The 13,446-nt window shown below is 34.9% G+C and overlaps 1 protein-coding gene across 2 annotated transcripts in view; it reads left to right on the top strand.

Moving 5' to 3' along the window:
• AADAC (arylacetamide deacetylase) overlaps positions 1 to 11,519 on the top strand; it is a 30,789-nt gene extending 19,270 nt beyond the window's left edge. For both annotated transcript variants that reach the window (XM_081029292.1, XM_081029293.1), the window contains exon 5: positions 9,484 to 11,519. In XM_081029292.1, coding sequence (XP_080885418.1) covers positions 9,484 to 10,080 — 597 coding nt within the window. In that variant the 3' untranslated portion in view covers positions 10,081 to 11,519. The remainder of the gene's footprint in view (positions 1 to 9,483) is intronic.
• Positions 11,520 to 13,446: the final 1,927 nt, after the last annotated feature.

Below are 13,446 nucleotides of genomic sequence, written 5' to 3'. Positions count from 1 at the left end.
TTTTGTACTTTGTTCAAAATATACTACAGAACAGATATTTGTTACTTCTCAGAAACTGAGTTCTAAACTGCCACTCTTTTTTGCTCTGAGAGTCATCTTGAGGCAGTACAAAGAACATATCAGGAGACATGCATTTTTGGAGCTAAAGTAATGTCCATCTGTGACCTTACCACCTAATCAAGCATCAATTTCTTTTTACTGTGTTGCACAATGAGCCTTTTCTCTTATGTTGTTCATGTTTCTTTCATGGTGAACCAATTAATTCTGACTACAATTATTAAAAACCTGGATAAAATATCTTACAATATTCTGAAAAGCAACAAAGAGCTCAGGAGAAATTTCTAAACCATTTTTTTTTAAAGATAAAGTAAACACCCATAAAAATAATGCCAGCAATCAATGTCCTCTCTTCTCTAAAGGCTTGTGTCAATCAAAAGGCAACTGTTCAACCAAGATGAGCTTTGGAAACCTTTCAAGGCCAGGGTGACATCAAATTCCAGCGCTCTCCAAATATGGGGATACTCATGAACCACTCCTCACTTTAAGTGAGGTCCTGAAGAGAGATACTCTCAGGTCAGGGTGAGCCTGATGTAAAACAAACTTCACGTGTGTTTAGAGCTTTGCTTCATATCACCTGGATTATTTTATTTATTTTTTTTATTTTTTGGTGTGGGTGGGAAATCTCATGCCTTGGCCTTATATTAAGGTGGTATGAGTGGTTGATATTTGACTATGCTTGACAGAAATGTACAAAAATACTCCCTGGAGAAATATAGTATCATCATAGACTTTAAATTAATCCTGCAAAAAGTTTTTGAAATTCAATATGCAGCACAGGATAATGATATACAGGTAAACAAGTAAACAAAAACTATGAAGGAAAGCAAGCAGAATCAACAGACAATAGAAAGACATCTGACAAAATTCAGATACTACAGTTATCAGCCACAGAACATTAAATAGCTATCCTACTTTCTTCAATTAATTCACAGCCAAGCTGGCAAATTTCAGCACACAAGTGGAGTTTTGATAAACAAACAAAAAATTCTAAAACTAAAAATAAAATGATCAAAATCGAAACCTTTATGAATTGCTTCAGTGATTTTACACAGCTGAAGAGATGATTTATAAGCTGAACAATGAGTCATATTGCCTCACCTATGACATACAAAATAAAGCACACAGATCCAAAAAGTTAGAAAGTACAAAAGAGATAATAAAAAATATAGCAGATATAGTCTGAAAATTCAATAGAGATTTAAATGTTGTATCAGGAACAGAGGGGGGAGAATGGGAGAAAGGAATATTTAAAAACACAATAGGAGAGCATTTTGCAGAACTGATGAGCAATATCAAACTACAGATGAAAGAAGCTCCATGAACCCTAATAATTATTTTTGAAAAGGTTAACAATAAATATCTAGAAAGAAATCTGAATACAGACACAACAAAGCAAAAGTGTAGAAACCAACAAAGCAAAATGAAACCAAAAGGAACAGAGAAAATCATAAAACAATCAGAGAAAAGGAAACGTATCCTCACAGAGGTACAATTCATAATGACAGCTTACTTCTCAATAGCAAGCATATAAATTCTAAGTCAGTGGAATGATATCATCAAAGAGCAGCACAAAAATGACTTTCAACCTAATCGTATGCCTCACAAAAATATTACTTAAGAATAAAGGAGAGGTTTCCAGTCATGACAGTGGAGTAATTAAACACTGTGCTCACCTCCTCTCAGGACCACATCAATTAAAACTGAACTACAGAACAACTGTCATTGAGAATTGCCTAAGTCTAACTATGGAAATGCAGCAGAAGCCACCTCAAGACTGGTAGGAGGGGCAGAGACACAGAACGGGCTGTTTCACCCCCTGCTGTGAAACCACTAAGAACTGGAAGGAATATCTCCTCTGTGGAGGCACCCTCTTGAAGGAGTGAAGGGTCCCAACCCCACACCAGGCACCCCAGCCCAGGGTTTCAGTGTCAGGGAAAGAAATCCCCATAACTTCTGGCTGTGAAAGCCAGCAGAAATTGTGGTTGAGTGAGATGGTAGGTGGCTGTGTTCCCAGGTGCTCCTCTTAAATGGCCCGCACATGGACTTACTGATAGACTACCTCGCTCTGGGACAGCAGCTCAAAAGGTGCCAGGACGTACAGAGAGGAACTGAATTGTGTAGCTTCAGGGTGCGGGGTGCAGGGGCAGCTTCCTCGCAGAGGGTGGAGCTGGTGGAAGCCATCATTACTTTGTTGAGCCCACCCCCTCGCTGCATGCAGACACAGGTGGCTGCCATACTGAAATCTCCATCAAATTGGCTATCACCTTTTGTCTGCTCCACCCTAGTGATTTCCTGTGATTCCTTCCCACCTAACTTTCAGGCATACCCAAGCTGCTTCTAGTGACTTTTCCATACAAACAACCTGTTTTAGCTCTTGCTAAGCTCCATTTGTATGCAAAGTGTCATGCGGGGTCTCTGGTCCCACTCCCCACATAAGAACACAGTATATGGTGAGGCCAAAAGGGAACAACAACAGATCCATAGATAGGGGAGTCATAACACTATTCTTGATGGCGGCTGTTTGAGACACAAAAGCAAACATCCGCCAGTACCCCAACAGGGGGCTTTCCTGCAACCCAATCTCGTTGGCGGCCAGGCAAGACACAGGAAGTAGGATCCACAGGATCCGCGATCTGCCATCTGCTTCTCTGCTGGACTTCTCTTGCTACAGTCTTTCCTAATATCTCTCAAAGATTCACAAAACCCAAACAAGCAGCATCTGGCTTCAGCATGTCTCATACCTCTGGTGAAGCAGCCCTAAGTCTGGCACTCACAACAGCAGACCTCTGTTCACAGATTGGCCTTTCAAGACACCTCCAAGCCCAGTGTGGACAGCGGCCATCTGCAGATGGTTTTGTGGCTCATACCAGGTGTCCTTGACAGGGCACAGGTACCAGCCAAACTTGCCTGCAGTGGATCCCCTCCCAGGAGGCCCCAGGGCTGGCACAGGTTTGGACCAAGCCAAAGCCTCATCCAGCTGCCTCCAAGATGACGCAAACAAAGGGTAGACTGGGCAGGCACCAGAGACCCACTAAACCAAACCCTGCTCTGTATGGTCAGCCTTTGCATCACAGCTCCTCCACTGCAGTCACAGCCAGTTCTTAAAATTAATCAGCCTGAGGGCCCATTCTTCCTATTGACATGCAAACAACAACCAACGCTCAACTACAACAATAGGACACACACAAACTGCACAAGAAACACATATGGAGCACACAACTCTGGTGACCAGTGAGACTGCACCACTGGGTCCCACAGGATACCAACTACATAAGGCCACTCTCCTAAGATTGGGAGTCATAGCAGCTCTACCTAACACAATGAAACAAACACAGGGAAGCATGCAAAATGGGAAGACAAAGAAACATGTTCCAAATAAAAGAACAGAGCAAAACTCCATAAAAAGAACTAAATAAAATGGAGACAAGCCATCTATCAGATGCAGAGTTCCAAACACTGGTTATAAGAATGTTCAATGATCTCATGAAAAACTTCAACAAAGAGATGGGAAACATAAAAATGGAGATAGAAAACATAAAAAAGAACCAGCAAGAAACAAAGAATACAATAATGGTAATGAAGAACACATTAGAGAGAATCAACAGTATATTAGATGAAGCAAAGGATCAAATCAGTGATTTAGAAGATAAGGTAACAGAAAACAACCAAAAAGAACAGCGAAAAGAATAAAAATTTAAAAAATGAGGACAGTTTAAGGGGCCACAGGGACAACATCAAGCATACCAACATTTACATCATATGGGTACCAGAAAGAGAAGGAAGACAACAACAAATTGAAAACCTATTTGAAGAAATTATGATAGAAAACTTCCCTAATCTGGAGAAGGAAATAGATATACAAGCTCATGAAACACAGAGAGTCCCAACAATGATGAATCCAAACATGCCCACACCAAGACATACCATATTTAAAATTCCAAAGGTTAAAGACAAAGAGAGAATCTTAAAAGCAGCAAGAGAAAAGTGGTTAGTTGCCTACAAGGGAGCTCCCATAAGATTGTCAGCTGATTTCTCAACAGATTCTTTGCAGGCCAGAAGGGATTGATGGGAAATATTCGAAATGATGAAAAGCTAGGACCTACATTCAAGATTACTCTACCTAGCAAAGCTATCATTTAGAATTAAAGGACAGATACAGAGCTTCCCAGACAAGAAAAAGCTAAAGGAGTTCATCGCCACCAAACCAGTGTTACAAGAAATCTTAGAAGGACTTCTTTAAGATAAACAATAATAATAATAACAACAACAACGATAAATATACATTATTCATATATATACATATGAATATATACAATGTATATGAATGTATATAACTAATTAACTGACAATAACTACATATCTACAATTATATTAAATTTAAATGGATTAAATGCTCCAATCAAAAGGTAGGTTGATGAATGGTGGGTTGATGAAACAAGATGCCTACAAGATACTCACTTCAGATCAAAAGGCACACACAGACTGAAAGTAAAGCGATGGAAAATGATATTTCATGAAAATGGAAAAAAACAAAAAGCTGAGGTAGCAATACTTATACCAGACAAAATAGATTTTATTTTATTTTTTATCAGTTTCAGGTGTACAAAACAACATAACGATTAGACATTTACACACCTCACAAAGTGATAACTCCATCAAGTCTACTACCCTTCTGACATTGTATATAGCTATATAAATACCATTGACTATATTCCCTATTGTACTTTAATTCTGTGACTATAGATATAGACAGTGATACAGACATAATTATAGCTGTCATTCAATATTATTTTATATTAGTTTCAGATGTACTGTGCAGTAGTTAGGCATTTACAGACAAAATAAAATTTAAAACAAAGATTATAACAAGAGACAAAGAAGGATCCACTAATCCCACCTCTGAGTATTTATCCAAAGAAACCCAAAACACTACTTGGAGGGGGAAAATGCATCCATGCGTTCATTGCATCATTGTTTATAATGACTAAGGCATTATAAACAATGGAGGCAGCCTGGTGTTCACCAGTGTATGAATGGATAAAAAGGAGGTGGTACGTATCCAGAATGGAATATTGCTTGGCTATGGAAGAGAATGGGTTCTTGCCATCTGCAGTGACATGGATGGATCTGAAGGGTATTGTGCTGAGTGGAGTATGTCAGACAGAGAAAGAAGGATGCAATATGATTTCACTTATATGTGGAATGTAAATAACAAAATTAAAAAACAAATAAAACTCATAGAATAAACTCATGGATAAAGAGAACATTTTAATAGTTGCTAGATGAGAGGGGGTTGGGGTGAGTGAAAAATGGAAGGGGATTAACAAGAACAAATTGGTTGTTACACAACAGTCATGGAAATGTAATGTATAACATAAGAAATATAGTCAATAATATTGTAGTAACTATGTATGGTATCAGATGGGTACTAGATTTATCTGAGTGATAGACAGGAGGAGGGTTGGGGGGCAGGATGAAAAAGGTGAAGGGATTAAGAAGTACAAATTGGTTTTAAAATAGTCATGAGGATGTAAAGCACAGAGAATATAGTCTATAATATGGTAATAAATATGTATAGTGCCAGGTAAGTACGAGACTAGTCAGAGAGATCACTTATTATATAAATGTCTAACCACTATGCTGTATACCTGAAATTAATATAAATTAAATAAAGAAATAACGTTAAAAAACAAAACAGAACAAACAAAAAGAATAAAGGAGAAATTAGAGGTATTCAGATAAACTAAATCGAAGAAAGCATGCTATTAATGGAACACAGTAAGAATACTTTAAATATAGTGTTTCAGATGAAATGAAAGTGCAGTTAAAAGTTTAAGATGCTGGAAGAAAAAAAGAGCAAGAATGTGATAAGATGTGGTTAAATCTTAATAAAGTTGGATAATTTAAAATAATAAAAATATATGGAATTAAAATGTAAGGAAAACTAACTATAAATTAAGAAGAGAGGAGAGGATAGATTTTAAGTCTTATAAGCTCTTTTTTATCATCAAAGAGGAAATCAAAATTTAGAATTGGCCTTTGATAAAGTTCATTAATCTTTGAGAAGTTAAGAATACACATTGTAATTTTTAGGGTAATCACTTAAAGAATAGAAATAAGGTATAATCTATAAACTATTACAGGAAAAAATTAGAATAATTGAAAGGTCAACCAATTGGAAAGAAGTCAAACACAGAGAAAAAAAGAAAAGAAAGATGCACAAAATATAGATAGAAACCAATTATTTTACTAACTAGATAAACATTACTGGTCTAGATGCTCTGATTCTAGGACCAAGATTAAAAACATAAATGAGAAGAAAATTTTAAAGTAAACAGTGGAAAATGCATACCTGCAATAACAGAATCACTACATAAAGAAGATCACATCATTATAGAAAAGGTTTAATCACCAAGAAAATACAACAACTCTAAATTTGTATGGATTTAATAACTTGACATTAAATATATGAAGCAAATATTAACAACTACAGGAGAAAATACAGTTTGTGACCACAATAAGAGGTTTAAAAATACCCCTTTCAGTAATTAAGAGAACAAAACAGGCAAAATGAACGGTAAGGGTATAGAGGACCAGAATAATAATCAATGCATTTTACTCAGGGAAACAAGAAAGTTCACATGATCATGGGCCATAAAGCAAGTCTCAAAAAAATCACAGAATATAAGTCTTATGATATTTGGACTTTTACCATAGGCTGCAATGTGGGGAATCAATGAGAAAAAGACAAATGCAATGTCCTCCTTTGTATGGAAATTTTTAAAAAATGCATTAAGGACCTATGGGTCACTATTTTAAAGAATATACATCTTTCATATGTTCTCTACATTTAGAATAACATTTATAGGAAATTATATTTTCTCTTAAGTATATATTAGAAAAGAAGAAAGTCTAAAATAAAGATCTGACTCAAGAAATCGAAGAAAAACATAGAGGTAAGATAACAAAAACAGAAATGTCAATAGTCAAAAACTTATAGTAGATGAGCAAGAAGCAAAATGTCAATTCTTTGAAAGGACTAATCAAATTTTAATTCTGGAAAGACAAAGGAGAAAAACAAAAGTTAGGTACAAATATTGGGATAGAAAAAGGGACAGCACTGAAGACCCTTTGAGATAAAAAGAATTTATGAGTTAAAAATGCACATTGTAATTGTTTAAAGATATTTTCAAAAACTTTGAAATTAAAACATTTAATAATATTTTTATTAAATGGATAAATCCAAGAAAAATATAACTTGCAAAACAGAGACAACAAGAAATGAAAATCTGAGTAATTTTATAATCAGAAAACAAATTAGTAATAAAAAATAGTTCCAGTAAGAAATCTCACAGGTAATTTGTATCAAACAGTCAAAAAGAAATGTCTAAGTAAACACAAAATATGCCAGAGTATAGGAAAAGAATGTAAACTCTCCAATTAATTATAGAGAAGCATGATCTTTATGGCCAATCAAAGATCAGCTTCAAGAAGGAAGACAATGGGCCAATCACACTCAGAAAACTAAGAAATTTCTATCATGAACAAAATATACAATTACCAAATTACTAATAATGCAAGGAAAGGTGTATTTTATAAAAATAAGTGAATTTCACAGAAAGAGTACTTAGTAAAAGTCACAATAACAATTATTAGTTAACTAAAATAGATGAAGTTTCCTTAAACACATAAACTACATTAATTAAGGACGTGTTCAAGTGGTATAATTAAAATAATTACATGGTAGTAGATTCCATAAGGAAGAATTGTGGTTACATGGGAGCAAGAAGAGTGAGATCAATTCAGGGCATACGATGAACTTCCTGACCCTTAAACGTATCTGTTATATTTTATATTTCTGTCTTGTGAAGTTATATATTTGATTTCATATGTGTTGTATTTAACTATAAGAGAAAAATTTTTTAAGTATCTGTGGGTTCAAAGAGTTTAGCTACCTGTGAGGTTGAAGTTATTGGTCAAATATAACATATTTTTGTATGTCTTCTTAACTCAATCTAAAATCAGCCATTGTTCACTATCTATTTAGTTATCATTACAGCTTTACTAATGTAAACAGCATTCTTCATAATAGATATTGAGCTAAATGGAATGTGGTACTCTTATCTGAGACAAAACACTGAACTGATTAAGTTTAGAAATTATTTTAAATAAAACAACCTCATGATGAGCTTATAAATATTTTGTTTTACTAACCAGCTCTAATTATTAACTGTGTTTTAAATGTAACAAAATAAACATTGCTTTCATTTGCTTGTGTGTGTGTGTGTGTCTGTGTGTGTTTGTGTGTGTGTGTGTGAAATGTCATATTTTTACCAAAGGAAAGAACAGCAGAGGGCTCTGCTTTCTTCAACTCTATATCAAGTTTTCAGAAATGGACTTCAATTTAGCCATTATACTTTGAGAAGCATCAGAGTACATGTGGCTTCATTAGTTACTACTCATGACCTATATTAGTAGACCTCAAATTTTTGCATGCATCAGAATCATTTGAAAGACTTTTTAAAACAAAAGTTGCTGGTTCCTCCCTGCCCAATTAAGTGAGTCTGGGCTAGGGCCTAAGAATTTGCATTTCTAACAAATTCTCAAGTGAAGCAGAATCTACTGTTCCAGGGATTACACACTTTGTGAAGCTGGTCTATGAGATACAATGGACCATTCCAACTTGCAGGGCCAAGTAAATGTACATTAAAACATCAGCTAAACAGTAATGCTTAATATTACTGCTCTCTAAATATTTTGGCCAGGTAATAGCAAACTTTTAGTACACCTCAAATATATGCATATTAATTTATAGATAAATTTGTCTTAATGCACTAGTATAATTTAAATATTTAAAATACATAAATATTAAAATGAATTAGACATTTGCCCATGATTAATCTATTTAGTGTCAGAAGCAAATTAGAATTCCTAGTTATATGATCTTTCCCTTAAATGTCAATGCTGGTTGAAATAATATGTACATAATTTTTTTTTTTTTTACTTAAAAAATAAGTTTGCTCTGATTGACATTCTTGGCTATAAGAGTAGATATTTTGCTTTTAAATCACAGTTTAGATGGTCTCTTTCCCTACGCATGAGGAGAGTAGTACAAATCATTTTGTTTATATTCACAGTATTTATTTAAGTATAGATATCTAGTCTTAGATATAATATTGAAAATTGGAAAGCTCTTTCAGATACACATCTTGTTGTTTCTGATTATCCTTTTTTTCAAAATTAGTTTCAGGTGTATAAAACAATGTACTAGTTAGACATTTACACCTTTCACAAAGTGATAACCCTCTCCTCCAATCTACTACCCGTCTGATTTTGAATTTATCTCATATCAACCTATTGTATTTAAATTAAAACATATTTTAATAAAAAATATTTTAACAACGTACTATAAATTATTTTCAGCTCATAGGTGACCGAGATATCAAGATCAAATTCAAGACCCAGTCTTTAATTTATCCTGCCCTTCAGACTCTTGATATGGATTTACCATCATATCGGGAAAACTCACATTTTCCAGGTCTGACAAAATCATTGATGGTCAGGTTCTGGAGTGAATACTTTACTATGAACAGATCACTTGAAAACGCCATGCTCTTCAATCAACATGTACCAGTGGAATCAAGCCACCTGTTCCAATTTGTTAATTGGAGTTCTTTGCTCCCTGAGAAGTTTAAGAAAGGCCACATATATAACAGTCCAACTCATGGTACTTCTGAGCTGGCTGAAAAATATCCAGGGTTTCTAGATGTGCGGGCAGCCCCTTTGTTGGCTGATGATAGCAAGTTGCGTAGTTTACCCTTGACCTATGTCATCACCTGTCAATATGATGTCTTAAGAGATGACGGAATCATGTATGTCACCCGACTTCGGAATGCTGGAGTTAGGGTGATCCATAACCACATTGAGGATGGATTCCATGGAGCACTTACCTATCATGGATTTAAAATTGGATATAGAATAGAAAATCAGTATATGAGTTGGCTAAGTGAAAACCTATAGTGAAAATCTCAGCATTGGTTCCTAAAAGTGTATAAGCTTCAGTATAGGGAACAAATTAGTGAGAATCAAAAAGTTATATTTGAATTGATGTTCATCATCTGTGACCTTTCTAAGGACCTCATAGCCATTGTGTTGTTGTTGCTGTTTTTAACTCAGTGGGTTCTTCTCTATTCCTTATTTTAAGTGTTGCTTATGCACTTCTGTAGCTTAGAAAATATCTACTTCCCTGTATATTTTTTCTTGCTATTAAAGTGACTAAGAAGAGACTACTAGCATTAATTTTGTTATCCTAACACAGAAATAGGTTTGCATTAAGAATTGAATTTTATAGTAATAGACAAATGTCATTATACTGAGGCAAATACTTTGAAAAACTTTGCACATAATTCATATTAGTATCTACAAGGCAGGATTTCAAGCTCTACATTTGTGCCAGTAGAAGTCCTGACATTTCACAAGCCAGATGTGTTTGTTTAAAACTTTCTCCTCAACAGCAATATTATTAGGCAATCAAAAAACTAGGGCTGTAAATTAAAGCAATGAAAAATGGGTAACAGTTTGTTCATTTTAAATGTCATTTTTTCTAAAACATGTATAGGAATAAAATGGATATAAAAAAAACTAGCTTGATTTGAGAACAGAAATTTGGAGCCTTACAGGTCATGATTTCAAGACAATATGAAGCTATTGTAATCAAAATAGTATGGTATTTCAATAGGGATAGGCAAATAGATAACAAAACAGAGTCCAGAAATCAACTCATACTTATAGAGTCAATTTTTGAGACAAAGTTGCCAATGTAATTCAATTCCAAAAGTATAACATATTTTCAAATGGTGCTTGAATATTTGAGTATTCATATAAAAATTCTTAGCCTGACTTTTACGTCACATCATAGACAAAAATTAACTCAAAATGAATCATTGATCTAAACATAAAAACCAAAATTTTACATCTTCTAGCAAAAAACAAAAGAGAAAAATCTTTGTAAGCTTTGGTTAGGCAAAGATTTCTTAGACAACACACAGGACAGAAAAAGTCATTACATATAATTTCCTACGTCATATCCACAATGATACTTCAAGTTCATGAGAAGATTTCTGAATCCTTGGAAAGAAAGATAGGTATTAATTGAAATGTTGAGATGAATTCAGTGAGAGTCATATACTTTCAAATCAACCATATTCTAAGCATGTGAGAAAAGCCTTAATTTGCTATTGGAAACATTTAAATATTAACCCTTAATTGAGTAACAGAAAATAACATCTTAGATTTCAATTATTTAAATTCCAAATGCATTTCCATGAACATTTTGGAAACTTATCGCACCTGTAAAATCATACACATCTACTGCCTGGGTGAAAGTTTGTTTGAATATGAGTGAAATTGAATACCAAAAAAACAAATTAAAAAAAATAAAGTCAAGACTTTGTTTCATGAACATGCTTTTATATCATTAGTTTTACAGTGTGATGTGGGTGCTCTGAGGTGTCATTATTTTTATTCTCTTTTTCTTGTTCTCTAGGACATATATACCTTTTTCCCAGTGAGCAACATTCTTTCCTAACATACTTGCCCTATGTACCATGCTTCTCTATACTCTGTATTTGCTCATAGGTTGGCAGGAAGATGTTTCCCATCTTGGAAGGGTGCTTTGCTTGAATCTTGCATTATTTGTAAAAGGGCGAGTGTGAGCCAAATAGATGATGGGGTGGGGGGGATTAACAAAACTTTTTCATATTCATCGAAAAGCTGCATTCCTTTAATTCATAGAATTTCACTAGAATATATTATTCCTTTTCTCTATTTTTCAGTAAACTAGTAATCCATCAGCCACCAAGGAACAGGAGATTTTGATTCTCTTTGGTTATTAGGCCTTTATTCGACTTCACTTTCTGCACTGCAAAATTCTTGACTTTTTCTATGTTGCTGCCCAATTTATAGGAACACCCTGCCTTAAATTGCTGCACTCCATATTTCAATCCATTAGTTTAGGTAGCACCAAGTAGAAAATATTTTTAATGGGGGATGGGTGAGGTCAGATGCCTCTGGACATGAATTTGCATTATGCTCTTTTTTCAAATGTAATGTTAATAATACGTACAGTGATAACAGCAATTACATTACCATTCATTGAAGACCTCCTAGATGACAAGAGCTATACTTTGTTCTTTGTATTCATCAGTAGTTTAATTCAAACAATAATACTAGATATGAATTTATGTGTGCCAACTAATGGTTGTTGGTGCCAGTTCAATGCCAATAAGAATCCCCAGTTTGGGGTGTAGTAAAGAGAGAAATTTTTTTCAGTGTAAACAGCTCGACTGTGATACAGCATGGCTGTGAAAATATCATGACTGTGGAACAGCTCAGTAGAGTTCAGCTCAATTATGGAGCAGCATACACTGGAACATGGTGGCTCTGGGGCACAGAAGCCATGGGGCCAGTCTCCTCTTCAACAAGACAGCTCTGCTCTGGTTTACTTCACCTGCTAAGGTCTGATCCAGTCCATTCCACTCTGCCCTGTGCCCATCTGCTTCACTCTACTCTGCAAAATATCTTCGGTGTTTCAGTTCCAGCTGTGGGAACACAGTATTCTATCTTTGGTAGAAAGTATAATCTCTGGATAACTGACTTATGTAGATAGAAGTCCCCATCCCCAGTCTCTGATTGGTCTGTCTTCATGCACAGGAGGACTCCAAACCCTCCCAGTTTGATTGGTCGAAAAAGATACTTTTATGATTGGTCAGAGTGGAGCCATTGTGATTGGCTGATGAAGATATAATGTGGATATAGTTGCACAGCTCCTATTGGACAGGGAAAGCCTCAGTCATATTGGTTGAAATACTATTCCAGGAACTTCTTTATAAGAACTGACTCAGGTGGCAGGATCATAGTGCAGGCAAGGCAGTTCAATGTGAGAAGCAGAAGGCTCACTGCAGCCTTCTCCCTGAAGTACAGTTTGCATGAGAGGTTTTTGTGTAGAAATGACTGCTAGGCTCTGTTTTTTTGTTTTGTTTTGTTTTTTGTTTTTGTTTTGTTGTTGTTTTTTATTTTAGCTACCAGAAGCTCTTCTTAGTAGGTATCTCCTTTCTCCATGTCCACACACACTTTTATTTTAAATGAAATTACTGTATCAAGAATAACTCTTAGAAACTTCCCTTAGATCATACAGCTAGTGATTGTGTAAGTTTCAATTACATCATCTTTAAAATTGTAAGCATGCATGCACTTATCATATTTTTAAACAATAAGTACCTTTATTACATAGGCTATGATTGGACATAAGAGGGCTTATTCAGCTTTCTATACCTTGATCTTGCTGATAACTCCAGCTTCTTGATAATTAACACATGACAAATGTTT

This window comes from Rhinolophus hipposideros (assembly GCF_964194185.1).
Source record: "Rhinolophus hipposideros genome assembly, chromosome: 2".
In the NCBI taxonomy this organism is placed as follows: Eukaryota; Metazoa; Chordata; class Mammalia; order Chiroptera; family Rhinolophidae; genus Rhinolophus; species Rhinolophus hipposideros.
Note: the sequence above shows the minus strand (reverse complement) of the source record. Positions and strands in the feature narration are given on the sequence as shown.